The sequence below is a fragment of the Triticum aestivum genome, chromosome 7B (genome assembly GCF_018294505.1).
Source record: "Triticum aestivum cultivar Chinese Spring chromosome 7B, IWGSC CS RefSeq v2.1, whole genome shotgun sequence".
Classification (NCBI taxonomy): domain Eukaryota; kingdom Viridiplantae; phylum Streptophyta; class Magnoliopsida; order Poales; family Poaceae; genus Triticum; species Triticum aestivum.
This window is the reverse complement of record NC_057813.1, coordinates 602,672,071-602,699,100: the sequence shown is the minus strand read 5'-3', so window position 1 is coordinate 602,699,100 and position 27,030 is coordinate 602,672,071. Positions and strand designations below refer to the sequence as shown.

The window sequence follows — 27,030 nt, the reverse complement described above, 5'->3', positions numbered from 1 at the left end:
TGCTTATGAAATTGAGTCTTTGTTTGAATAGTATGAAGCTTTTGATGATGATATTTATAGGCCTGAAAATTTTGCTATACTTAAATATTGCTATGAGAATTATGAATACAATGCCGATATTGATGCATTTATTGAGAAAGTCTCCGATGTACAAGAAGATACTAATACTTTGCAGGAATCTATGGAAGAAGAAATTGTCGAAACTGTGAGCGCATTAGATGAAAAAGATGATGAGGAGAGCAAAGAACAAAAGGAGGAAGAGCGATTAGCTACCCGTGCCCACCTTCTAATGAGAGTAACCCTCCAACTCATACATTGTTTAATGTCCCTTTGTTCTTACCAAAGAATGAATACTATGATAATTGCTATGATCCCATTGATTCATTTGAAATACCCCTTTTTGATGAACTTGATGCTTGCTATGCTTGTGGCCATGATGCCAATATGAATGATGCTTATGGAGATGAACTTGCTATAGTTCCTTATGTTAAGAATGAAATTGTTTCTATTGCACCCACACATGATAGTCCTATTATCTTTTTGAATTCTCCCAACTACACTATATCGGAGAAGTTTGTGCTTATTGAGGATTATATTGATGGGTTGCCTTTTACCGTTGCACATGATAATTTTGATGAATGTAATATGCATGTGCTTGCTTCTCCTACTTGTAATTACTATTGGATAGGAACTACGTCTCCACCTCTCTATGTTTCCAACATGATAAAATTGCAAGAAACTGTTTATACTATGCATTGGCCTTTACTTTATGTGCATGAATTTTTCTTTTATGACATGCCGATGCAAAGGAAGAGAGTTAGACTTCGTCATTACATGATATATGTTACTTTGTGCTCACTACTAAATTACAAATCATTGTTAATTAAAATTGGCTTTGATATATCTTGGGATCCGGGTGGATCCATTACTTGAGCACTATATGCCTAGCTTAATGGCTTTAAAGAAAGCGCTACCAGGGAGACAACCCGGAAGTTTTAGAGAGTCATTTTTTTCTATTGTGTGATTTTATAAAGTTTTAAAACAAAAAATAAAGTGGGGAACCTAAAACTTTTCAAAAAGAAAAGTGAAAGTGGGAGAGACGAGCATTGTTAAAGTGGGAGCATGCCTTGAATTTTTTTCATGCCCATGGAAACTTTGTGAATTTTAATTACAGAAACTTTTCGACAAAAATAATTATCCCCTTGTATAAATCCATTGTATTATAAAAATAATGTGCCAAGATTTGCCTTTAGGATGATTAGATTGCTTGTTTGGTTTGTGCGGTGCAAAAACAGAAACTTTGGCTGTAGTGAGTGATTTTACATTTTTTAATGGAAAGTAAAACGGTTATGAAACTTTTTGAAAAGTACTTCTATACAAATTGTTTATTTGTTCTAATTTTTTCAGAATTTTTGGAGTTACAGAAGTATGGTAGATGTTCAGAATGCTACAGACTGTCCTGTTTAAGACAGATTCTGTTTTCGATGCATTGTTTTGCTTGTTTTGATGAAACTATCGATTTTATCGGTGGTATAAGCCATAGAGAAGTTATAATACAGTAGTTACAATGAAAAAATAAAATATTAACGAGTTTGCAATAGTACTTAAAGTGGTGATTTGTTTTATTATACTAACGGATCTCATGAGGGTTTTGTTAAGTTTTGTGTGATTGAAGTTTTCAAGTTTTGGGTGAGATCACGATGGATGAAGGAATAAGGAGTGGAAAGAGCCTAAGCTTGGGGATGCCCGAGGCACCCCAAGGTAATATTCAAGGACTCCCAAGCAACTAAGCTTCGGGATGCCCCGGAAGGCATCCCCTCTTTCTTCTAACGATCATCGGTAATTTTACTTAGAGCTATATTTTTATTCGTCACATGATATGCGTAAATCTTGGAGTGTCATGTGCTTTTTATTTTTATTTTAATAAATGCACCATGCTGGTATGAGATAGTCCTTGGTTGGTTTATGAATGCTCTTTGCACTTCACTTATATCTTTTGAGTATGGCTTTATAGAATGCTTCATGTGCTTCACTTATATCATTTGAAGTTTGGATTGCCTGTTTCTTTACACATAGAAAACCGCCATTTGTAGAATGCTCTTTTGCTTCACTTATATTTGTTAGAGCGTGGGCATATCTTTTGTAGAAAGAATTAAACTCTCTTGCTTCACTTATATCTATTTAGAGAGTTGACAGGAATTGGTCATTCACATGGTTAGTCATAAAATCCTACATGAAACTTGTAGATCATTGAATATGATATGTTTGATTCCTTGCAATAGTTTTGCGATATAAAGATGGTGATATTAGAGTCATGCTAATGAGTAACTGTGGATTGGTAGAAATACTTGTGTTGAGGTTTGTGATTCCCGAAGCATGCACGTATGGTGAATCGTTATGTGATGAAGTCGGAGCATGATTTATTTTTTGATTGTCATCCTGTGTGGAGGTCGGGATCGCGCGATGGTTAACTCCTACCAACCCTTCCCCTAGGAGCATGTGCATAGTGCTTGGTTTCAATGACTAATAGATTTTTGCAATAAGTATGTGAGTTCTTTATGACTAATGTTGAGTCCATGGATTATACGCACTCTCACCCTACCACCATTGCTAGCCTCTCTTGTGCCGCGCAACTTTCGCCGGTACCATACCCCCACCATATGCCTTCCTCAAAACAGCCACCATATCTACCTATTATGGCATTTCCATAGCTATTCCGACATATATTGCCATGCAACTTCCATCGTCTTCATATACATGACTTGAGCATTCATTGCCATATTACTTTGCATGATCGTAAGATAGCTAGCATGATGTTTTTATGGCTTGTCCATTTTTTATGTCAGTGCTATGCTAGATCATTGCACATCCCGGTACACCACCGGAGGCAATTATATAGAGTCATATTTTGTTCTAGTATCAAGTTGTAATATTGAGTTGTAAGTAAATAAAAGTGTGATGATCATCATTATTAGAGCATTGTCCCATGTGAGGAAAGGATGATGGAAGCTATGATTCCCTCACAAGTGGGATGAGTCTCCGAACTTTACAAAAAAATAAAAGAGGCCAAAGAAGCCCACAAAAAAATAAAAGAGGCCAAAGAAGCCCACCAAAAAAACAAAAAAATGAGAGAAAAAGAGAGAAGGGGCGATGCTACTATCCTTTTACCACACTTGTGCTTCAAAGTAGCACCATGTTCTTCATATAGAGAGTCTCTTGAGTTATCACTTTCATATACTAGTGGGAATTTCATTATAGAACTTGGCTTTGTATATTCTGATGATGGGCTTCCTCAAATGCCCGAGGTCTTCATGAGCTAGCAAGTTGGATGCACACCCACTTAGTTTCCAATTTGAGCTTTCATACACTTATAGCTCTTAGTGCATCCGTTGCATGGCAATCCCTACTCCTCACATTGACATCAATTGATGGGCATCTCCATAGCCCGTTGATTAGCCGCGTCGATGCAAGACTTTCTCCTTTTTGTCTTCTCCACACAACCTCCACCATCATATTCTATTCCACCTATAGTGTTATATCCATGGCTCACGCTCATGTATTGCGTGAAAGTTGAAAAGGCTTGAGAACATTAAAAGTATGAAACAATTGCTTGGCTTGTCATTGGGGTTGTGCATGATTTGAATATTTTGTGTGGTGAAGATGGAGCATAGCCAAACTATATGAGTTTGTAGGGATAAATTTCTTTGGCCATGTTATTTTGAAAAGACATGATTGCTTTATTAGTATGCTTGAAGTATTATTTTCTTAATGTCGAATGATAGACTATTGCTTTGAATCACTCGTGTCTTAATATTCATGCCATGATTAGATTACATGATCAAGATTATGCTAGGTAGCATTCCACATCAAAAATTATCTTTTGTATCATTTACCTACTCGAGGACGAGCAGGAATTAAGCTTGGGGATGCCGACACGTCTCCGTCGTATCTATAATTTTTGATTGTTCCATGCCAATATTCTACAACTTTTACATACTTTTGGCAACTTTTTATACTATTTTTGGGACTAACATATTGATCGAGTACCCAGTGCCAGTTCCTATTTGTTGCATTTTTTGTTTCGCGGACATATCAAACGGAGTCCAAACGCGTTAAAAACTTACGGAGATTTTTTTGGAATATATGTGATTTTTGGGAAAAGAATCAAGGCGAGACGATGCCCAAGGAGTCCACAAGGCAGGGGCCGCGCCCCAGGGGGTAGGGCGCGCCCTGGGCCCTCATGGCCACTCCATAAGGCGGTTGGTGCCCTTCTTTCGCCGCAAGAAAGCCAATATCGGATAAAAATCATGTCCAAATTTCAGCCCAATCGGAGTTACAAATCTCCGGGAATTTAAGAAACGATGGAAGCCTAGAATCAGGGAGCGCGGAAAGAGAAGGAAACAAACAAACACACACACACACACACACACACACACACACACACACACAGAGAGAGAGAGAGAGAGAGAGAGAGAGAGAGATCCAATCTCGGAGGGGCTCCCGCCCCTCTGCCACCATGGAAGCCAAGAACCAGATGGAAAACCCTTCTCCCATCTAGGGGAAGGTCAAGGAAGAAGAACAAGAAGGGGGCTCTCCCCCCTCTCTCTCCCGGTGGCGCCGGAACGCCGCCGGGGCCATCATTGCGACAACGATCTACACCAACAACTTCACCGCCATCATCACCAACTCTTCCTCCCTCTATGAAGCGGTGTAACCCCTCTTTTACCTGATGTAATCTCTACTTAAACATGGTTCTCAAAACTATATATTATTTCCCAATGATGTATGGCTATCCTATTGTTGGGGAACGTAGTAATTTCAAAAAAAATCTACGCACACGCAAGATCATGGTGATGGCATAGCAACGAGAGGGGAGAGTGTTGTCCACGTACCCTCGTAGACCGTAAGCGGAAGCGTTAGCACAACGCGGTTGATGTAGTCGTACGTCTTCACGATTCGACCGATCCAAGCACCGAACGTACGGCACCTCCGAGTTCAGCACACGTTCAGCTCGATGATGATCCCCGGGCTCCGATCCAGCAAACTTCGGGGATGAGTTCCGTCAGCACGACGGCGTGGTGACGATGATGATGTTCTACCCGCGCAGGGCTTCGCCTAAACTCTGCGACGATATGACCGAGGTGGAATATGGTGGAGGGGGCACCGCACACGGCTAAGGAACGATCTGTAGATCAACTTGTGTGTCTATGGGGTGCCCCCCGCCCCTGTATATAAAGGAGGGAGGGGGGAGGCCGGCCGGCCCTTGTGGGCGCGCCAAGGAGGAGGAGTCCTCCTCCTAGTAGGAGTAGGACTCCCCCTTTCCTACTCCTACTAGGAGGGGAAAGGAAGGGGGAGAGGGGGAAGGAAAGAGGGGGGCGCCTCCCCCCCTCCTAGTCCAATTCGGACTAGAGGGAGAGGGGGCGCGCGGCCCACCCTGGCCGCCCCTCTCTCTTCCCACCAAGGCCCATGTGGCCCATTAACTCTCCAGGGGGGTTCCGGTAACCCTCCGGCACTCCGGTTTTCTCCGAAATCACCCGGAACACTTCCGGCGTCCGAATATAGTCGTCCAATATATCAATCTTTATGTCTCGACCATTTCGAGACTCCTCGTTATGTTCGTGATCACATCCAGGACTCCGAACAGACTTCGGTACATCAAAACTTCTAAACTCATAATAAAACTGTCATCGTATCGTTAAGCGTGCAGACCCTACGGGTTCGAGAACTATGTAGACATGACCTAGAGCTATTCTCGGTCAATAACCAATAGCAGAACCTGGATGCCCATATTGGTTCCTACATATTCTACGAAGATCTTTATCGGTCAAACCGCATAACAACATACGTTGTTCCCTTTGTCATCGGTATGTTACTTGCCCGAGATCTGATCGTCGGTATCCAATACCTAGTTCAATCTCGTTACCGGCAAGTCTCTTTACTCGTTCCGTAATGCATCATTCCGTAACCAACTCATTTGGTCACATTGCTTGCAAGGCTTATAAAGATGTGCATTACCGAGAGGGCCCAGAGATACCTCTCCGACAATCGGAGTGACAAAACCTAATCTCGAAATACGCCAACTCAACATGTACCTTCGGAGACACCTGTAGTACTCCTTTATAATCACCCAGTTACGTTGTGACGTTTGGTAGCACCCAAAGTGTTCCTCCGGTAAACGGGAGTTGCATAATCTCATAGTTACAGGAACATGTATAAGTCATGAAGAAAGCAATAGCAACATATTAAACGATCAAGTGCTAAGCTAACGGAATGGGTCAAGTCAATCACATCATTCTCCTAATGATGTGATCCCGTTAATCAAATGACAACTCTTTTGTCTATGGTTAGGAAACATAACCATCTTTGATAAACGAGCTAGTCAAGTAGAGGCATACTAGTGACACTATGTTTGTCTATGTATTCACACATGTATTATGTTTCCGATTAATACAATTCTAGCATGAATAATAAATATTTATCATGATATAAGGAAATAAATAATAACTTTATTATTGCCTCTAGGGCATATTTCCTTCAGTCTCCCACTTGCACTAGAGTCAATAATCTAGTTCACATCATCATGTGATTTAACACCAATATTCACATCTGTATGTGATTAATACCCATAGTTCACATCGTCATGTGATCAACACCCACAGGGTTTACTAGAGTCAATAATCTAGTTCACATCGCTATGTGATTAACACCCAAAGAGTACTAAGGTATGATCATGTTTTGCTCGTGAGAGAAGTTTAGTCAACGGGTCTGTCATATTACAGAGTCGTATGTATTTTGCAAATATTCTATGTCTACAATGCTTTGCACGGAGCTACTCTAGCTAATTGCTCCCACTTTCAATATGTATCCAGATTGAGACTTAGAGTCATCTGGATCGGTGTAAAAGCTTGCATCGATGTAACTTTTACAACAAACTCTTTTATCACCTCCATAATCGAGAAACATCTCCTTAGTCCTTACTAAGGATATTCTTGACCGCTGTCCAGTGATCTACTATTAGATCAAAATTGTATTCCTTTGTCAAACTCAGAGCAAGGTATACAATAGGTCTGGTTCACAGCATAGCGTACTTTATAGAACCTATGACTTGAGGCATAGGGAATGACTTTTCATTCTCTTTCTATTTTCTGCCATGGTCGGGTCTTGAGTCTTACTCAACTTCATACCTTTGCATCACAGGCAAGAACTCCTTCTTTGACTGTTCCATTTTGAACTATTTCAAAAATTTATCAAGGTATGTACTCATTGAAAAATCTTATCAAGCGTCTTGATCTATCTATATAGATCTTGATGCTCAATGTGTAAGCAGCTTCACCGAGGTCTTGCTTTGAAAAACTCTTATTCAAGTATCCTTTCATGCTATCCAGAATTTCGATATCATTTCCAATCAACAATATGTCATTCACATATACTTATCAGAAATGTTGTAGTGCTCCCACTCACTTTCTTGTAAATACAGGCTTCACCGCAAGTCTGTATAAAACTATATGCTTTGATCAACTTATCAAAGCGTATATTCCAACTCCGAGATGCTTGCACCAGTCCATAGATGGATTGCTGGAGCTTGCATATTTTGTTAGCACCTTTAGGATTGACAAAACCTTCTGGTTGCATCATATACAACTCTTCTTTAAGAAAATCATTAAGGAATGTAGTTTTGACATCCATTTGCCAGATTTCATAAAATGTGGCAATTGCTAACATGATTCAGACAGACTTAAGCATCGATACGAGTGAGAAAATCTCATCGTATTCAACACCTTGAACTTGTCGAAAACCTTTTGCAACAAGTCGAGCTTTAGTAGATAGTAACACTACTATCAATGTCCGTCTTCCTCTTGAAAATCCATTTATTTAACATGGCTTGTTGATCATCGAGCAAGTCAATCAAAGTCCATACTTTGTTCTCATAGATGGATCTCATCTCAGATTTTATGGCCTCAGGCCATTCCGTGGAATCTGGGCTCATCATCGCTTCCTCATAGTTCGTAGGTTCATCATGGTCTAGTAACATGACTTTCAGAACAGGATTACCGTACCACTCTGGTGCGGACCGTACTCTGGAAAACCTACGAGTTTCTGTAGTAACTTGATCTGAAGTTTCATGATCATCATCATTAGCTTCCTCACTAATTGGTGTAGGAATCACTGGAACTGATTTCAGTGATGAACTATTTTCCAATTCGGGAGAAGGTACAGTTACCTCACCAAGTTCTACTTTCCTCCCACTCACTTCTTTTGAGAGAAACTCCTTCTCTAGAAAGGATCCATTTTTAGCAACGAATATCTTGCCTTCGGATCTGTGATAGAAGGTGTACCCAACAGTTTCCTTTGGGTATTCTATGAAGACGCACTTCTCCAATTTGGGTTTGATCTTATCAGGATGAAACTTTTTCACATAAGCATCGCAGCCCCAAACTTTAAGAAACGACAACTTGGGTTTCTTGCTAAACCACAGTTCATATGGTGTCATCTCAACGGATTTAGATGGTGCCCTTTTAACGTGAATGCAGCTATCTCTAATGCATAACCCCAAAACAATAGTGGTAAATCAGTAAGAGACATCATAGATCGCACCATATCCAATAAAGTGCGGTTACGACATTCGGACACACCATAACGTTGTGGTGTTCCAGGTGGCGTGAGCTGTGAAACTATTCCACATTGTTTTAATTGAAGACCAAACTCGTAACTCAAATATTCGTCTCCGCAATCAGATCGCAGAAACTTTATTTTTCTTGTTACGATGATTTTTTACTTCACTCTGAAATTCTTTGAACCTTTCAACTATTTCAGACTTATGTTTCATCAAGTAGATATACCCATATCTGCTCAAATCATCTTGTGAAGGTCAGAAAATAACGATACTTGCCACGAGCATCAACACTCATTGGATCGCATACATCGGTATGTATTATTTCCAATAAGTCAGTAGCTCGTTCCATTGTTCCGGCGAATGGAGTTTTAGTCATCTTGCCCAAAAGGCACGGTTCGCAAGCATCAAATGATTCATAACCAAGTGATTCCGAAAATCCATCTTTATGGAGTTTCTTCATGCGCTTTACACCGATATGACCCAAACGGCAGTGCCACAAACAAATTGCACTATCATTATTAACTTTGCATCTTTTGGCATCAATATTATGAATATGTGTATCACTACGATCGAGATCCAACAAACTATTTTCATTGGGTGTATGACCATTGAAGGTTTTATTCATGTAAACAGAACAACAATTATTCTTTGATTTTAAATGAATAACCGTATCGCAATAAACATGATCAAATCATATTCGTGTTCAACGCAAACGCCAAATAACATTTATTTAGGTTTAACACTAATCCCGAAGGTATAGGGAGTGTGCGATGATGATCATATCAATCTTGGAACCACTTCCAATACTCATCGTCACTTCACCCTCAACTAGTCTCTGTTTATTATGTAACTCCTGTTTCGAGTTACTAATCTTAGCAACCGAACAAGTATCAAAATACTCAGGGGCTACTATAAACACTAGTAAGGCACACATCAAACACCTGTATATCAAATATACCTTTGTTCACTTTGCCATCCTTCTTATCCACCAAATATTTAGGGCATTTCCGCTTCCAATGACCATTTCCTTTGCAGTGTAAGCACTCAGTTTCAGGCTTTGGTCCAGCTTTGGTCTTCTTCGCGGGAGTGACAACTTGCTTGTCATTCTACTTGAAGTTCCCTTTCTATCCCTTTGACCTTTTCTTGAAACTAGTGGTCTTGTCAATCATCAACACTTGATGCTCTTTCTTGATTTCTACCTTCGTCGATTTCAACATCACGAAGAGCTCGGGAATCATTTTCGTTATCCCTTGCATACTATAGTTCATCACAAAGTTCTACTAACTTGGTGATGGTGACTAGAGAATTCTGTCAATCACTATCTTATCTGGAAGATTAACTCCCACTTGATTCAAGCGATTGTAGTACCCAGACAATCTGAGCACATGCTCACTAGTTGAGCGATTCTCCTCCATCTTTTAGCCATAGAACTTGTTGGAGACTTCATATCTCTCAACTCGGGTATTTGCTTGAAATATTAACTTCAACTCCTGAAACATCTCATATGGTCCATGATGTTCAAAACGTCTTTGAAGTCCCGATTCTAAGCCGTAAAGCATGGTGCACAAAACTATCAAGTAGTCATCATATTGAGCTAGCCAAACGTTCATAACGTCTGCATCTGCTCCTGCAATAGGTCTGTCACCTAGCGGTGCATCAAGGACATAATTCTTCTGTGCAGCAATGAGGATAAACCTCAGATCACGGACCAAGTCCGCATCATTGCTACCAACATTTTTCAACTTAGTTTTTCTCTAGGAACACATATAAAAACATAGGGAAGCAAAAACATAGGGAAGCAACAACGTGAGCTATTGATCTACAACATAATTTGCAAAATATTACCAGGACTAAGTTCATGATAAATTAAAGTTCAATTAATCATATTACTTAAGAACTCCCACTTAGACAGACATCTCTCTAGTCATCTAAGTGATCACGTGATCCAAATCAACTAAACCATGTCCGATCGTCACGTGAGATGGAGTAGTTTCAATGGTGAACATCATTATGTTGATCATATCTACTATATGATTCACGCTCGACCTTTCAGTCTCCGTGTTCCGAGGCCATATCTGTATATGCTAGGCTCATCAAGTTTAACCTGAGTATTCCACGTGTGCAACTATTTTGCACCCGTTGTATTTGAACGTAGAGCCTATCACACCCGATCATCACGTGGTGTCTCAGCACGAAGAACTTTCGCAACGGTGCATACTCAGGGAGAACACTTCTTGATAATTAGTGAGAGATCATCTTAAAATGCTACCGTCAAACAAAACAGAATAAGATGTATAAAAACATCATATGCAATCAAAATATGTGACATGATAGGGCCATGATCATCTTGCGCCTTTGATATCCATCTCCAAAGTACTGTCATGATCTCTATCGTCACCGGCACGACACCATGATCTTCATCATCTTGATCTATATCAATGTGTCGTCACATGGTCGCCTCGCCAACTATTGCTCTTGCAACTATTGCTATCGCATAGCGATAAAGTAAAGCAATTATTTGGCACTTGCATCTTATGCAACAAAGAGACAACCATAGGGCTTCTGCCAGTTGCTGATAACTTCAACAAAACATGATCATCTCATACAACAACTTATATCTCATCACGTCTTGACCATATCACATCACAACATGCCCTGCAAAAACAAGTTAGACGTCCTCTACTTTGTTGTTGCAAGTTTTACGTGGCTACTACGGGCTTAGCAAGAACCGTTCTTACCTACGCATCAAAACCACAACAATAGTTTGTCAAGTTGGTGCTGTTTTAACCTTCGCAAGGACTGGGCGTAGCCACACTCGATTCAACTAAAGTTGGAGAAACTAACACCCGCCAGCCACCTGTGTGCAAAGCACGTCGGTAGAACCAGTCTCGCGTAAGCGTACGCGTAATGTCGGTCCGGGCCGCTTCATCCAACAATACCGCCAAACCAAAGTATGACATGCTGGTAAGTAGTATGACTTATATCGCCCACAACTCACTTGTGTTCTACTCATGCATATAACATCAACGCATAAAACCTAGGCTCGGATGCCACTGTTGGGGAACGTAGTAATTTCAAAAAAAATCTACGCACACGCAAGATCATGGTGATGGCATAGCAACGAGAGGGAAGAGTGTTGTCCACGTACCCTCGTAGCCCGTAAGCGGAAGCGTTAGCACAACACGGTTGATGTAGTCGTACGTCTTCATGATCCGACCGATCTAAGCACCGAACGTACGGCACCTCCAAGTTCAGCACACGTTCAGCTTGATGACGATCCCCGGGCTCCGATCCAGCAAAGCTTCAGGGATGAGTTCCGTCAGCACGACGGAGTGGTGATGATGATGATGTTCTACCCGCGCAGGGCTTCGCCTAAACTCTGCGACGATATGACCGAGGTGGAATATGGTGGAGGGGGCACCACACACGGCTAAGGAATGATCCGTAGATCAACTTGTGTGTCTATGGGGTGCCCCCCGCCCCCGTATATAAAGGAGGGAGGGGGGAGGCCGGCCGGTCCTTGTGGGCGCACCAAGGAGGAGGAGTCCTCCTCCTAGTAGGAGTAGGACTCCCCCTTTCCTACTCCTACTAGGAGGGAAAAGGAAGGGGGAGAGGGGGAAGGAAAGAGGGGGGCGCCGCCCCTCCTCCTAGTCCAATTCGGACCAGAGGGAGAGGGGGCGCGCGGCCCACCCTGGCCGCCCCTCTCTCTTCCCACCAAGGCCCATGTGGCCCATTAACTCTCCGGGGGGGGGGGTTCCGGTAACCCTCCGGCACTCCGGTTTTCTCCGAAATCACCCGGAACACTTCCGGTGTCCAAATATAGTCGTCCAATATATCAATCTTTATGTCTCGACCATTTTGAGACTCCTCGTTACGTCCGTGATCACATCCGGGACTCTGAACAAACTTCGGTACATCAAAACTTATAAACTCATAATAAAACTGTCATCGTAACGTTAAGCGTGCGGACCCTACGGGTTCGAGAACTATGTAGACATGACCTAGAGCTATTCTCGGTCAATAACCAATAGCGGAACCTGGATGCCCATATTGGTTCCTACATATTCTACGAAGATCTTTATCGGTCAAACCGCATAACAACATACGTTGTTCCCTTTGTCATCGGTATGTTACTTGCCCGAGATCTGATCCTCGGTATCCAATACCTAGTTCAATCTCGTTACCGACAAGTCTCTTTACTCGTTCCATAATGCATCATTCCGTAACCAACTCATTTGGTCACATTGCTTGCAAGGCTTATAAAGATGTGCATTACCGAGAGGGCCCAGAGATACCTCTCCGACAATCGGAGTGACAAAACCTAATCTCGAAATACGCCAACTCAACATGTACCTTCGGAGACACCTGTAGTACTCCTTTATAATCACCCAGTTACATTGTGACGTTTGGTAGCACCCAAAGTGTTCCTTCGGTAAACGGGAGTTGCATAATCTCATAGTTACAGGAACATGTATAAGTCATGAAGAAAGCAATAACAACATATTAAACGATCAAGTGCTAAGCTAACGGAATGGGTCAAGTCAATCACATCATTCTCCTAATGATGTGATCCCGTTAATCAAATGACAACTCTTTTGTCCATGGTTAGGAAACATAACCATCTTTGATAAACAAGCTAGTCAAGTAGAGGCATACTAGTGACACTATGTTTGTCTATGTATTCACACATGTATTATGTTTTCGATTAATACAATTCTAGCATGGATAATAAACATTTATCATGATATAAGGAAATAAATAATAACTTTATTATTGCCTCTAGGGCATATTTCCTTCACCTATGATGTTTCAGTAGATCGGTTTTGTCCTATGGGTTAATTGGTGATCGTGATTGGTTTGAGTTGCATGTTTTATTATTAGTGTTGTCCTATGGTGCTCTCCGTGTTGCGCAAGCGCGAGGGATCCTCGATGTAGGGTTTGCAATATGTTCATAATTTGCTTATGGTGGGGGGCGTGAGTGACAGAAGCACAAACCCGAGTAAGTAGGTTGTTTGCGTATGGGAATAAAGAGGACTTGATGCCTTATAATGTTATGGTTGGGTTTTACCTTAATGATCTTTAGTAGTTGTGGATGCTTTCTAGAGTTCCAATCATAAGTGCATATGATCCAAGAAGATAAAGTATGTTAGCTTATGCCTCTCCCTCATATAAAATTGCAATAGTGATTACCGGTATAGTTATCGATTGCCTAGGGACAAATAACTTTCTCGTGACAAAAAGCTCTCTACTAAAACTAACTTAGTTGTGTGTTTATCTAAACAGCCTCTACCTTTTATTTACATGCTCTTTATTATCTTGCAAACCTATCCTATCACACCTACAAAGTACGTCTAGTTTCATACTTGTTCTAGGTAAAGCGAATGTTAAGCGTGCGTAGAGTTATATCGGTGGTCGATAGAACTTGAGGGAATATTTGTTCTACCTTTAGCTCCTCATTGGGTTTTGACACTCTTACTTATCGAAAGAGGCTACAACTGATCCCCTATACTTGTGGGTTATGAAAGGGCAAGAGCTACTTACACAAAGAAGATGCAGGAAGACACAAGTTTTACCATTGAGCATTAAGTGCAATGCCTCATCGCCAAGATAAACATCAACAAGAAGCCGATGGTATTCAACCCTGGTGATCTCTTCAAGGATCCACTTTCGCAAGGACCGATTCCCCAGTGAGCACAAGTCAAAGCTACTACCTCGAGCAGATGGTCCATTCAAGGTATTGGAATGCCACAACAATAATGCATACATGATCGACCTCCCACGTGGTACGTACAACATGAGCAACATCTTCAACGTCAAGGACTTGACCCCTTTCCATGGTGATGAGTATATCAATTCTAGAGTGAATCTTCCCCAAGGGGGAAGATGGTGCAGAGTACCCCATGGACACCACCATGGTCCCTACACCAACACCTATGCCTCCCAGTGGTCCTATGACAAGAGCCCGCGCACGTGCTATTGAATTCAAGGTGAACTCCTCTTTAAAATTCCCTTGCATTTCAATGAGACATGGTTGCTACCTCAAGCTGTAATGCTAAATGTGATTTGGTATGATGGAATTGAGGAGGAGAGCAAGAAGCGACACAAGGAGGCAAAAGCAGGTGAAACTGCAAAAGTCGGAGGTCAAGTCGGAACCTTCGACCCAACCTCCGGTCGGACACCCGACTTGCTGCATCCGGTATTTAGCTTGGGTTAGATACTCCGAAGTAAAACCCGGCCCAACCTTCGACAAGTTAGAATATCCGACTTAAGTTGGAACATCCGACATGCTTGCGCACATAACAATTGAGGAAATGTAGCTTGTACCCCTTAGCTCGTCCCCAACCTCCAGCCACCTATATATTTCATACATCTTCCATTTGTTAGGGCTAGCAAAGTATATTGTATTAGACCTTGAGATAGCTTTTCTCATATATCACTCCTTGGAATTCAAGACCTCCTAGGAGAATATTCCCTAGTGGATATCAAGGCCTCCTCCCTTAGGGATTGGAGAAGACTACCTTACAAGACCTCAGTTCCTCTAAGGATTGGGAAGAACTACCTTATTAACTATTTCCTTTCGTTGATTATGGATCTTGGTTCTTGTATGGATTTGTGAGATAGTGGGTTGTGTATCTTGGTTCTCGTTAAGAGACTCCTCTTGTTCTTGTGTTCTTGGGTGTTCATCTTGATTTCCCCCTCCAAGAGTGAAAAGGGCTCGAATCTAGGGTTCCTCCCTACATCAGCATGGCGGTAGTCGGATATAACCTACTGGCTGGGACATGGTGGCATGCCATCTAGAACATGGAACATGCCGAACTGATGAGCCTATCGATTGGGACATGGCATCTTGTAACACCTTGGGAGAGCTAGAATTGGTCACTCTCAGACCCCCCGTGCACCTTGCTCCCAAGTGTTTCTTGCATGTCTCTTGCTTGTTCTTCACGTTCCGAGTACCTCCTCGGGTGCAATCATCCGAGCCGCCTACCATTATAGGAATGTCTCATTGGCAGGTGGTTTGCCAAAAATGGGTGCGAACATTGCCTTGTGAAAAAAGGAAGAGTTTCTATCACGATGCAAAAGTTAGTTGGCGTGAATGTGTTGCAACCAGTAAATCTCCTTTTGATCAAGGAGATTTTCGATAAGAATTTGTACTTCTTTCTGTCGCCCTTGAGTTTCAGCATTTAAAGGCCCACAATGATTTTTTTCAAGTTCCTTCGTCAGCTTTGCAATGTGCTTTTCGGTCCTTTCAAACCTTGTTGATCCCATTGGTGAAGATCGTCAATTACAACGTGAGTTCTAGCCTCATTGATGGACTAATGTCAGCGAGCTTCGCCCTTTCCCATGTCGTGTGAACAATTTCTTGACACCATCTCTTCTTGTAGCCAATGAGCCTCAAAGTGGCGCCTCCATTAGATTACAAGGATGTGACGCATCAATGTACTCAGTGTCAAGAAAGGGTTTATGATTTGATTGTACTTGTTGTTCATGGATCAGAGTTGCTATTGGGAACTTGTCAGACCAAGCTCCGTTACAAAATGCCTTGTCCAGCCATTCTCTGATCATACCTCTAGCCCATGTGAATGGATCTCCAATAAAATCAGCATCATCAAGCCCGCAATCAGCCAAATAATTCTTGAACACTTGCATCATAGCACTCGGCCTCTGGGCCCCTCCTTCCTTTTTACTGGAGTTCCAGATTTCATTAAGTCTCCAGTGATTAGCAATGGACCAGTTGCACCAGCATGAAAATTCCTCAAATATAATCCCATGACAAGTGCTTCTTATCCCAAGCAAGCTCGCCATAAAATCCACTTAGGCGCCACCCCGCATTAGACCTAGACATGGTCATGCCATCAATATAATTCTAGGATGGAAAATTTAGGACAACTTCATTTGTTTGACTGTAAAACCAGACAAAACCACTAGCTCTACCATGACTTACTACAACATGGGACAAATCAAAACCTAATTGCAGATGTAACTTGGTAGCCTTATCTTTATTCAGATGAGATTTCGACAAAAAATCACATCCGCCCTTGGATTCCAAGAGTTCAAGAATTGTCATGACCGAGAGCATGTGATGTCTAGTACGCAACCTTCTTCTTGTAGACTCGTGTTGGGCCTCCAAGCGCAGAGTTTTGTAGGACAATAGCAAATTTCCCTCAAGTGGATGACCTAAGGTTTATCAATCCGTGGGAGGCATAGGATGAAGATGGTCTCCCTCAAACAACTCTGCAACCAAATGACAAAGAGTCTCTTGTGTCCCCAACACACCCAATACAATGGTAAATTGTATAGGTGCACTAGTTCGGTGAAGAGATGGTGATACAAGTGTAATATGGATGGTAGATATGGGTTTTTGTAATCTGAAAATATAAAAACAGCAAGGTAACTAGTAACAAAAGTGAGCGACAACGGTATTGCAATGCTTGAAAACAAGGCGTAGGGTTCATACTTTCACTAGTGCAAGTTCTCTCAACAATTATAACATAATTGGATCATATAACAATCCATCAACGTGCAATAAAGAGTCACTCCAAAGTCACTAATAGCGGAGAACAAATGAAGAGATTATTGTAGGGTACGAAACCACCTCAAAATTATTCTTTCTGATCGATCTATTGGGCTATTCCTATAAGTGTCACACACACAGCCCTAGAGTTCATACTAAAATAACACCTTAAGACACACATCAACCAGAACCATAATGCCATCTAGATACTCCAATGTCACCACAAGTATCCGTGGATTTGATTATACAATATGCATCACATAACCTCAGATTCATCTATTCAAACCAATACAAAGAATTTGAAAGAGTGCCCCAAAGTTTCTACCGGAGAGTCAAGACGAAAACGTGTACCAACCCCTATGCATAAGTTCACAAAGTCACAGAACCCGCAAGTTGATCACCAAAACATACATCAAGTGGATCATATGAATATCCCATTGTCACCACAGATAAGCACACGCAAGACATACATCAAGTGTTCTCAAATCCTTAAAGACTCAATCCGATAAGATAACTTCAAAGAAAAAACTCAATCCATTACAAGAAGGTAGAGGGGGAGAAACATCATAAGATCCAATTATAGTAGCAAAGCTCGCGGTACATCAAAATCGTGCCAAATCAAGAACATGAGAGAGAGAGAGAGAGAGAGAGAGAGATCAAACACATAGCTACTGGTACATACCCTCAGCCCCGAGGGTGAACTACTCCCTCCTCGTCATGGAGAGCGCCGGGATGATGAAGATGGCCACCGGTGATGATTCCCACCTCCGGGTGCCGGAACAGGGCCCCGATTGGTTTTTGGTGGCTAAAGAGGCTTGCGGCGGCGGAACTCCCGATCTAGGTTTCTTTTCGGGGGTTTATGTATTTACATGATTTTTTGGCGCCGGCTTCACGTTAGGGGGGTCCACGAGTCAACGACAAGACCGGAGCACCCTCCCGGAGTTGTAGGGCGCGCCCTCCACCCCTGTGGTTCACTCGGGACTCTTCTGGCCCAAATCTTTTGCTTCGGGGGCTTCTTCTGGTCCACAAAAAATCACCGTAAATTTTCAGGTCATTTGGACCGCGTTTGGTATTCCTTTTCGTAAAACTCAAAAATAAGGAAAAAACCAGAAAACTGGCACTGGGCTCTAAATTAATAGGTTAGTCCCAAAAATCATATAAAATAGCATATAAAACATCTATGACAATTACAATAGCATGAAACAATTAAAAATTATAGATACCTTAGAGACGTATCAACATTGCCATGACAATTCCAAGCCAAAAAACTTATTGCTCCCTTCCTCTTGAATACGTCAACCAGGAGAAGAAATTCCTAACAATAGGAATATGAAGTAGCACAACTCCTTACGACCTCACCACATACACCATGCACACGAGACTGAATCATAAACTACTATACTTAGGGCCTGTTCTGATCTCCTCCCACTCCACGCTTCACAAAATTCTGGAGCGAAGCAGAGCCGAACGATTTTGCTGCTGGAAGCTAGCTTCGGGAAGCTTTGGGCGATTCCAGTGCAAAAAACTGGAGCGAGGCCGGCCCAGCTCCACCAAATCGAAAAGATGAAGTTCGCTTATATTACGGCCGATGTGCCACCGCTTAAGAAAACGGTTCGCTCTTTCCCTCGTAAAGAAAACGGTTCGCTCACCCTGGTACGTAACCTTTCCTCTCTCCTCTAAATGGGCTGGTTTCAGCCGGCCCAAATGCCACCGAACAGGCCAGATCTTGGTCTAGCTGGGCTGCCAGCTAATGTATCGCTAGAAGAAGCTACCGATCGAGCAGAACGGAATGAGATCGCCAGGCAGAGCGAGAAGCTAGCATGAGAAGCTGGTTATGTGAAGTTTTGTGAAGTTGGAGAAGATCAGAACAGGTCCTTAGCAGCAAAACTCACGAATACGCCCTCACGAAGGCGGTCAGCGACGGCCCGACAAACATAATCGCTTAAGGAGTCACCCGATAGAAGGAGAAACATTTCACGCTGTGAAAAAGTAACGACCTTACTGTTGGGTTTAGAATGGACAGTTCCTCGTTAAAAAGAAGGAAAATGGACGGTTCAAATAGAGCAACGAGCGCACCGTTCATGATTCTAGTAGCAACTGCTCAAAAAAAAAAAGATGATTCTAGTTGCAGGAGTCACTGTTCATGCCAATCTGGCCATTGATCTCAATCAGACGGCCTAGAGAGGTGCTGTTCATATGTGACTCTGTAGAAGCATATTCACTGGATCTTCCTCCGGCGAGGAGAGGCGGGTGTTAGGGTTTTGCGCCATCCTCCCGCCGCGGCCGCCCTGTTCCGGTACCAGATCTCCACGTCCTCCTTCGTCCACCCATAGCTCGGCCCAGCTCGCGCCGCTGCCGGACGCACTCGCCACAGTCCGCATCTGCCTCGACGAGGTCTCTGCCCAGCCCGCGGTCAAGACCGCCTCTGCCCGAGCCAGCTCGCCCCCAAACTCGCCCCCTCTGCTATCAGAAGCTTCTGAACTTGTTCCGAGGTAAAACTTCCATTCTATTGCATATGGATGTATGCGCGCTGCTTAATTTGTTATGTGTGCGGGTGGTTTTGCTTTTCCACGTGTATTGCGATGCTTGATTATTTTGGGGACTTCTTATGCCTGATGGAAGGGACGTATCTGATAAAGGATAGCGGATGGCTTGTTTTTCTTTTTATTAGAAAAAAGAAACAGCAGATGGCATGTACAATTGCATAGACCGAGTCGTCCACCTGACTCCAAGCCATGCGTGCGATGCGCTCCACCGGTCACTCCCTCCACCGTACCAGGATAATAGAATTTTTTTTTGAGGGAATGATAATAGAAGTTTTTTTTTGATTAATGGGAATGATAATAGAAGTTGGCTCCGGAGCCCCCCTTTTACATGAGGAAACACATTATGGATCATGAAGCATATTTTTCATTTGTGACCTGTGCAAACGAACACAAGGATGATTACTGCTGTGATCTGCTTTTTTTCTTTCACAGCTCACAGTGATGTACATGAGTCCATCTTTGCAACTTTGGGCAACCTAGTTTGGCTACATTATGGTTTTTTATTTTGTGTACACTTGTTCCACCATATACAACAATAATAACTTTTCAACTTTCCTGGTTTATTTTAAGTTTATTCTGTAAATGGTCTGCGTAGTCAAATTTGTCTAAACTGTGCTATCTCCGTGATGACTGGATGGTTACTTGTCTAAACTACTTTGTAACTGTTTTCATAGTTTGTTCCAATATTTTTACATCCAGGTACTCAAAACTCCTAAGATGGTGGTTGAGGAACATCCTCAGACCTCTAGGAAGAGGGCTGCAGATAAACAAATCAACAAGGACAATCCTGAGCTTGATGATGGCTCACCAGAGCCAGAGGCAAGGACATTTAAGAAAGCTCGTAAAGAAGTGCTGACAATCAGAACGACTGTTGAGGTTACAAGCCAGCAGCCACTGCCAGCTCCTTCTTCTAATCCTTTCTCTGCAATCAGGTTTACCCCAAGTGATTCTGGTGTTAAGGGAAGTATCCCCATCTCAAAGTCTCCACCTTCTGATGTCGCGACAACAAATGTAAAGGGCAGTGGAGCGGGTGACAAAGTCAATGGTTGCAGCAATGGCAGTCGAAAAGATGCTGACAAGAATGCAGATTGTAACGAGGCAGCAGAGGTTCAGAAGGATGAGTCGGGCATGAAAGATTTGGATGCAGAAAAGAAATCCAATGTCCCAACTGGATCAAACTCTCTACTTATTGGGACTGATAGCAAGGCAGACAGCACAGGCTTAGGAACTGGTGAGGATGGAGTGCTGGTTGTAGAACCCAACGAAGATAGCAGCAAATCATGGGGAATCAAGAGTAAAACAGAAGATGCGGTTGCTGAAGAGAAAAAGGTAAATGAGGATGGACACCTCATAAGCTCAAATCCACTGACTTGCTTGATTTGGCTGGTTTATGTGATTTGCTGCTGCTCTATACTATTAACATTGAATCTATTGGATTGTAGGCATGCTAGATTTCCCAGTTTCTTGAACATTTGACTGTTCTTTCTTCTCATATGGGAGACATCTAAATATGTTTGCATGTCACTTATTGACAATATAAGGCATGCATTCCATATTTCCATGTCAACATTATTTCTATATCTGATGGAATCATCTTCACTTTTGCTCAAAATGGCTGCATATATTATATAATTTCATTTCCATGCTACTTATCTTGATGGTGTGCTTGAATAATCATATGGCAGTGTCTGGCCATGGATGACAACGGCAAGTCAGCTCATATCATGAATGATCTTGCTGATAGACATCTTCAGTCAGTTGTTTGCCTAAAAGTTTGGTGGAGGGATTGGTCTACGGAGGGGAGGAGACCGATTATGCCTCGGGCAACAGGTTCCATCATTTATTCATCTCAGGAGTCCATGCTAATTCTCAGCTGCTCTACAATTTTCAGAAATTTCACCACATGCTTTGGTCCCGCATTTGATACCATTGAAATACTAAATGAGAATATATTTCTTCAAGTGGACTTCTTTGATGGGCATTCAGCTATGGGCATGGTTTATTGCATCAGTTGGTGGAAAGACTTGTGTCTTGTACTTATTCCTTTCCCTGAGAGGACCTATGAACCTGTAAAGTTCATGGATGATGAGAATTTGATGGATCAGTCTATTTACAAAAGGGGAACAAAAGTGTTCTCAATCTTTTGTATACCAAATGGTCAGAAGATTTTGTTTGGCACTACCTCAAATGGTAAAATATGGTGAGTTGTTAACATTTGTTAAAATTTAAAGTGAAAACAGCTTAACTGAAATCTTGTACAAGATATTCACTAAATGCATAACATGTCTTTCTTCACTGCAGTGGCCTCCCAATAATTGGCAATGATTTGGGTCCAGTTTACGATCCTGACTTGGAGTTTTTTGAGTTCACTATGCCGGGGGGAAAGGAGTGTCCTGGGAGACCTGTATTCACAGATAATCTTTTAGTTATGGGTATTTGCACTTGTCGATTTGATAAATTGGAGTTTGCTCTTACGCTTGATCAGATTCAGCGGTGGCTCCATGATTGTTTTGACATCGAGATGGTGAACATTTTTGTTAATTTAGTTTCTGCTTCTCATTTTCCTCATATCTTTCTGACTTTTCTTTAATTATTCCAACAGACAAGTAGTATGAATAAAACAGTAGCCAGATTATCTAGAATCATATCTAAGCTGCCGGTCCCCATTTCCCCCACCCCGCATTCGCCCCGGCAAGGTCTCTACCCAGTCCGCCATCAAGACCACCTATGTCCAAGTCAGCTCACCGCCCAAGCATGCCCAGACGCCCCTCTGCTTCCAGAAGCTGCCAAGCTTGTCCCCAAGGTAAAATTTCCATTTTCTGTTCTTATATATGTATGTATGAAGATGAAACAAGAATAGCATGCGTGGGGGTAGATTTGCAGCAATTATTTGTCATGCTTGATAGTATTTGTTTGGGAACCAATATTCTTCTTATGACTTTTGGAAGGGACATGTCTGGCACACATACGCCAGCAGGAGTCGTCTGTGAAGCATCCTGACTCCAAGCCATGAGTGCTATGCGCAACACCACTCAGTCCTTATCCACCACATTAGGATAATAGACAGTTGGCTCCTGAGCTGTAGTGAGCTCTTTTTTTCTTCTACATTTTAGAAGTTTTTTGAGTTAAAAAACTATGGACCGCGAAGCAGTATTTTCATTTGTAAACTGTGCAAACGAACACAAGGGAGGATGGGAGACTAGTGCTGCGATGTGCTTGTTCTTTTCACAGCTCGCAGAGATGTATATTTTTCCAGGAAAATCTGCCATTCCAAATAATTATTGCAATATTTACATGTGTCTTTCAGTTGAATTTTTTTTTTGCAATTCCAAAAGACAAATAGCTTCGGAGCCGTTAGGAGTTTCCAAGCATCAGTATATGTTTGTGTAGACTGGATTTTGGTTTCTGCCTTTCAATAAAGTATTTCTCATTGTTCATATATAGAAATCCTTCTGCATTAAGTGTTAAAAATACTACCTATGCATTCTGTTGCACATATAACATCCACACTTCTAATTCTAAGAGATATTACCATGGCAGTACCGTGCCAACATCATGATGCAGGGAATGGTTTGTTTCCGCAAACACAGAACTTACCATCTCATATGCTGTTATATTCCGCAGCATATTTTTTCCTTCATGAATATTGTATAATATTTAGCTAGAGCATCGCCAAAGAAACCCCCATATCTTTATATGGAGAGCCTCTTAAAAAAATTCCCTCTCCATATCTCTTCATGCTCCAAGAGTCTCGGGACCACCTTGCAGTGCGTGGTCGTAGCTTCCTCATGTAATTTCTCGATTTGTTGTCTCATTGTCATACGACGACGACTAGCTCTTTGTTGCTGCAGCATACCTAGCACACAAAAAATATCAGCTGTTGAATGCTCAATGCCATGACGGTTCTGCGTTTAGATGTGAACTATGTGTGTTAGGGTTGCTTAGTAATGGTAACATAGTAATAAACTACACTGACATGTAAAATAGAAAAGACATCAGAAATTTGCATGAATAACGAAGCATCAAGATAATTTTATTTAATTCACATGCCTTGGCATATTATGGATTTTAACATCACAAAAGGGCAATCTTCACATGTTAACTAACAACATATTTTGTTGTTCAAGTCATCTGATCTTGAAACATCGAGCCAAAACCAAAACGCGTATAAGAAATGAAACATTATTTTTGAGCTGTATTGTATCTTTGTTCCTGAAGTAACAAGCCAAATTTCACCGAGAAATAAGGAAGATACTCTCCTGATGGGGTTAGTTGGAGACTGGTTTTCTGCTTTCTGATAAAAAAACAGCAATGGGTTGCGATTAGGATTCAGTTGGAGATGCTTTTACATATACCTGATGGTGCATTGAATGGTTAGGGTCAGAACACACCAGGGGATTTCTCCTTTTTTTTTCTTTATGCACATGTTTGTTGCCTAACTATATTGGCTGTTTTATGCAATTTGCTGCTGCACTATACTCTTCAGATTGAAACTTGTGGATTGTAGACACTAGCTTTTCCAGCTGCTTGAACCTTTGCCTGTTCTTTCTTGCTCATATGGGAAATGCCATGCAAATATGTTTGCATATCTCTTATTGACATTATAAGGCATGCATTCCAGATTCCATGTCAGCATTATTTCTACATCTTGTGAAATCATCTTTACTGTACTTAAAATGGCTGCATGTATTATATAATTCCATTTCAGTGTTACTTATCTTAATGATGTGCTTGAATAATCATATGGCAGTGGCTGACCATGGATGACGACCGCAAATCAGCTCGTATCATGTGTGAACTCGCTGATAAGCATCTTGAGTCAGTCATTTCCTTAAAAGTTCAGTGGAAGTATAGCTCTAAGGAGGGGAGGAAACCGATGAGGTCTTACGGAACAGGTTCCATTATCCACTCATCCAAAAAGTTCATTTTAATTCTCAGCTCCTCTAAAGCTTTGAGAGCTTTCACCACACGCCCTGGCCCTGATTTTAATTCAGTTGGGATGCTAAATGAGAATATAATCCTACGAGTGGACTTTCTTGATGGGCATTCAGCTAAGGGGGAAGTATACTGCGTTGATTGGTGGAAGGACTTATGTCTTGTATTTGTTCCTTACCCCAAGAAGTCATATGTCCCTGTTAAATTCATTGACAATGAGGACTTGATGGGTCAGTCTTTTTACAAAAGGGCAACAGAAGTGTTCTCAATTTTCTGCTTCCCCACTTGTCAGAAAGATGACAAGGTTTTATTTGGCACTACCATAAATGGTAAAATCTGGTGAGTTTTTGGCATTTGCTAGAATATAAAGGGAAAACATTATAACTGAAATCTAGTATAAGGTATCCACTAGATGCATAACATGTCTTTCTTTACTGCAGTGGCGGCCCCGTGATTGGCAAGGATTTGGATCCAGTGTATGCTCCTGACTTAGAGTTTTTGAGTTTGATATGCCGGGGTCACTGGGATGTTATGGGGCACCTGTATTCAATGAGAGCCATCTAGTTATGGGAATTTGGATTTGTACGTTTTGTGAGTTCAAATTTGCTCTCAAGATTGATGAGATCCGGCGGTGGCTGCATGATTATTTTACGATCAAGCCGGTGAGCATATTTATTACTTCCTCCGTCCCATAATGTAAGACGTTTTTTGACACTAGTGTAGTGTCAAAAAACGTCTTACATTATGGGACGGAGGGAGTAGTTTAGTTTCTAGCTCTCTTTTTCCTTTTTCCTCAGATCATCCTGACTTTTCTTCAATTATTAATTGAACAGACTAGGAGCATGAATGAAACAATAACCAGAGTATGTGCACGTATAGTTAAATCGCGTGCTTAGAGCAAGGGTATGCATTTCTTGTCTTATCTTCTCATTTTTCTTACTTGTGTGCATAAATACCAATTGCTGAACTAGGGGTCATATGCTTCTGCTATCCAGTTTACTCCTGAAATGAACATAAATTCTTTGTTGGAAAACGAGAACAGAAATTCCTTCTAACCTTGCCCAAACGTAGAGTACGCAAGGGAACTAAAGACGGTTGCAACATGATTGGTAGTGGTTAGGTTGTTTGGTAGCTCTCCCAATATATTCCTATTGCTACCGTCTTATGCACAGTAATAATTAAGTGTGTACCATGTTATTCTTGAATTGGTACCCGTATATTTATATTTATATTTGGTTCCACAGGAAACAGAGTCTGTACAAATGCCACTAAGAAGACCTTCAGTTTAGAATTAGATGTTATACTGACCAAGGCGGCATGGAAAAGTAACGTTGCCTTTGAGGGATGTGTTGTTACCTTTTTTGCTGCGGGCTGATTCTTGGGAAAGTTAAGGGAATGTTATACTGTACAAACAGAGTCTGTACTTTCCTTGATTCTTGGGGAAAGTCAAGGGAATGCATAACAGGATGAGGTAACGGTGTGGTTTACGAACCTTCTGCGTTGTATTGGGAGCTTACTTGATTCAGACGGGTGTAAATATAGGGCGTGGTTGCTGTATCCTGTATGAGACGTTTTACATGTCTAATGATGATGCCAAAACAAGGAGTCATCTATTTTGGAACGGAGGGAGTACATGGTAGTACTACTGTGGCTGAAGTTTTTGGTCTACTGTCAAAGCCCTGACAAAATATTCTGCCTCTTCCACGAAGGAGCACCAGCTCCGGTTCATCGCCCCACCCTCCGGCGACCATGCTGCGAGGCCGCTCCAGAAACTAATTGTATTCAAGTAGCTCTTCTTCAGAAACTACTTGTTCGCTGAAGCATAGCATTATTAATGGTCAGTTCATCAATGGATGAATCATGCCAGATCTATTTGATTTGCATATATCCCTGTAACGGCGGGTCATCAGGTATAATGAAAGGCTTTTATAATGTTCAGTTCAACCGATGAGAAATTGTAATCCGATCTATTTTCCATCCCAGAAAATTCATCTCTCGGTGCATCGACGTGGAGACGAACAAGACAACACTTATGAGAAATCGCATCACAATTAAAGCTCGAAAGGAAAAAAAAAGCCGGGTTCATCGTCCCGGGATGACAACCAGGAATCAACAACGAACGGCGGGAGAATCGGTGGGGAATCGGAGGGGTCTTACACAACTTATCGAGATCGAGTCTGGGGTTGAAGAAGCGGGTGTATGTGTATTCCCTCTGTACGGGGTCGTACTCGCGTCGAGATGATTTGGCCCCCTCCCCTCCGCCGGCTGCTCCTGCTTCTTCAACATCCGCTCGTCAGCCTCCCGATATTTTTCTCGGGCAACCGCCACGGCAGGAAAATCGCCGCCCGCCTGGGAGATTTTTTTTAGGGTTTGGGAGATTTTTTTTTTTTTGAAATGTTGGGAGATTATTTGTTGAGGGGATC

The 27,030-nt window shown here is 41.9% G+C and overlaps 1 protein-coding gene and 1 long non-coding RNA gene across 2 annotated transcripts; one reads left to right on the top strand and one right to left on the bottom strand.

Annotated features, from left to right (window-relative positions):
- Window positions 1-19,294: 19,294 nt before the first annotated feature.
- LOC123156939 (uncharacterized) lies at window positions 19,295-26,571 on the top strand. Its single transcript, XM_044575135.1, has 9 exons — window positions 19,295-19,618; window positions 20,372-21,001; window positions 21,358-21,872; window positions 21,974-22,196; window positions 22,275-22,475; window positions 24,423-24,946; window positions 25,048-25,269; window positions 25,441-25,510; window positions 25,852-26,571. Exons 2-7 carry the CDS (start codon window positions 20,390-20,392, stop codon window positions 25,169-25,171), a joined length of 2,199 nt encoding a protein of 732 aa, XP_044431070.1. The 5' UTR covers window positions 19,295-19,618; window positions 20,372-20,389; the 3' UTR covers window positions 25,172-25,269; window positions 25,441-25,510; window positions 25,852-26,571.
- Window positions 23,180-27,029, bottom strand: LOC123156940 (uncharacterized). Its single transcript, XR_006478552.1, has 2 exons — window positions 26,765-27,029; window positions 23,180-23,528 (listed from the first exon to the last, which is right to left on the bottom strand). It is a non-coding gene; the product is annotated as an uncharacterized lncRNA (long non-coding RNA).
- Window position 27,030: the final 1 nt, after the last annotated feature.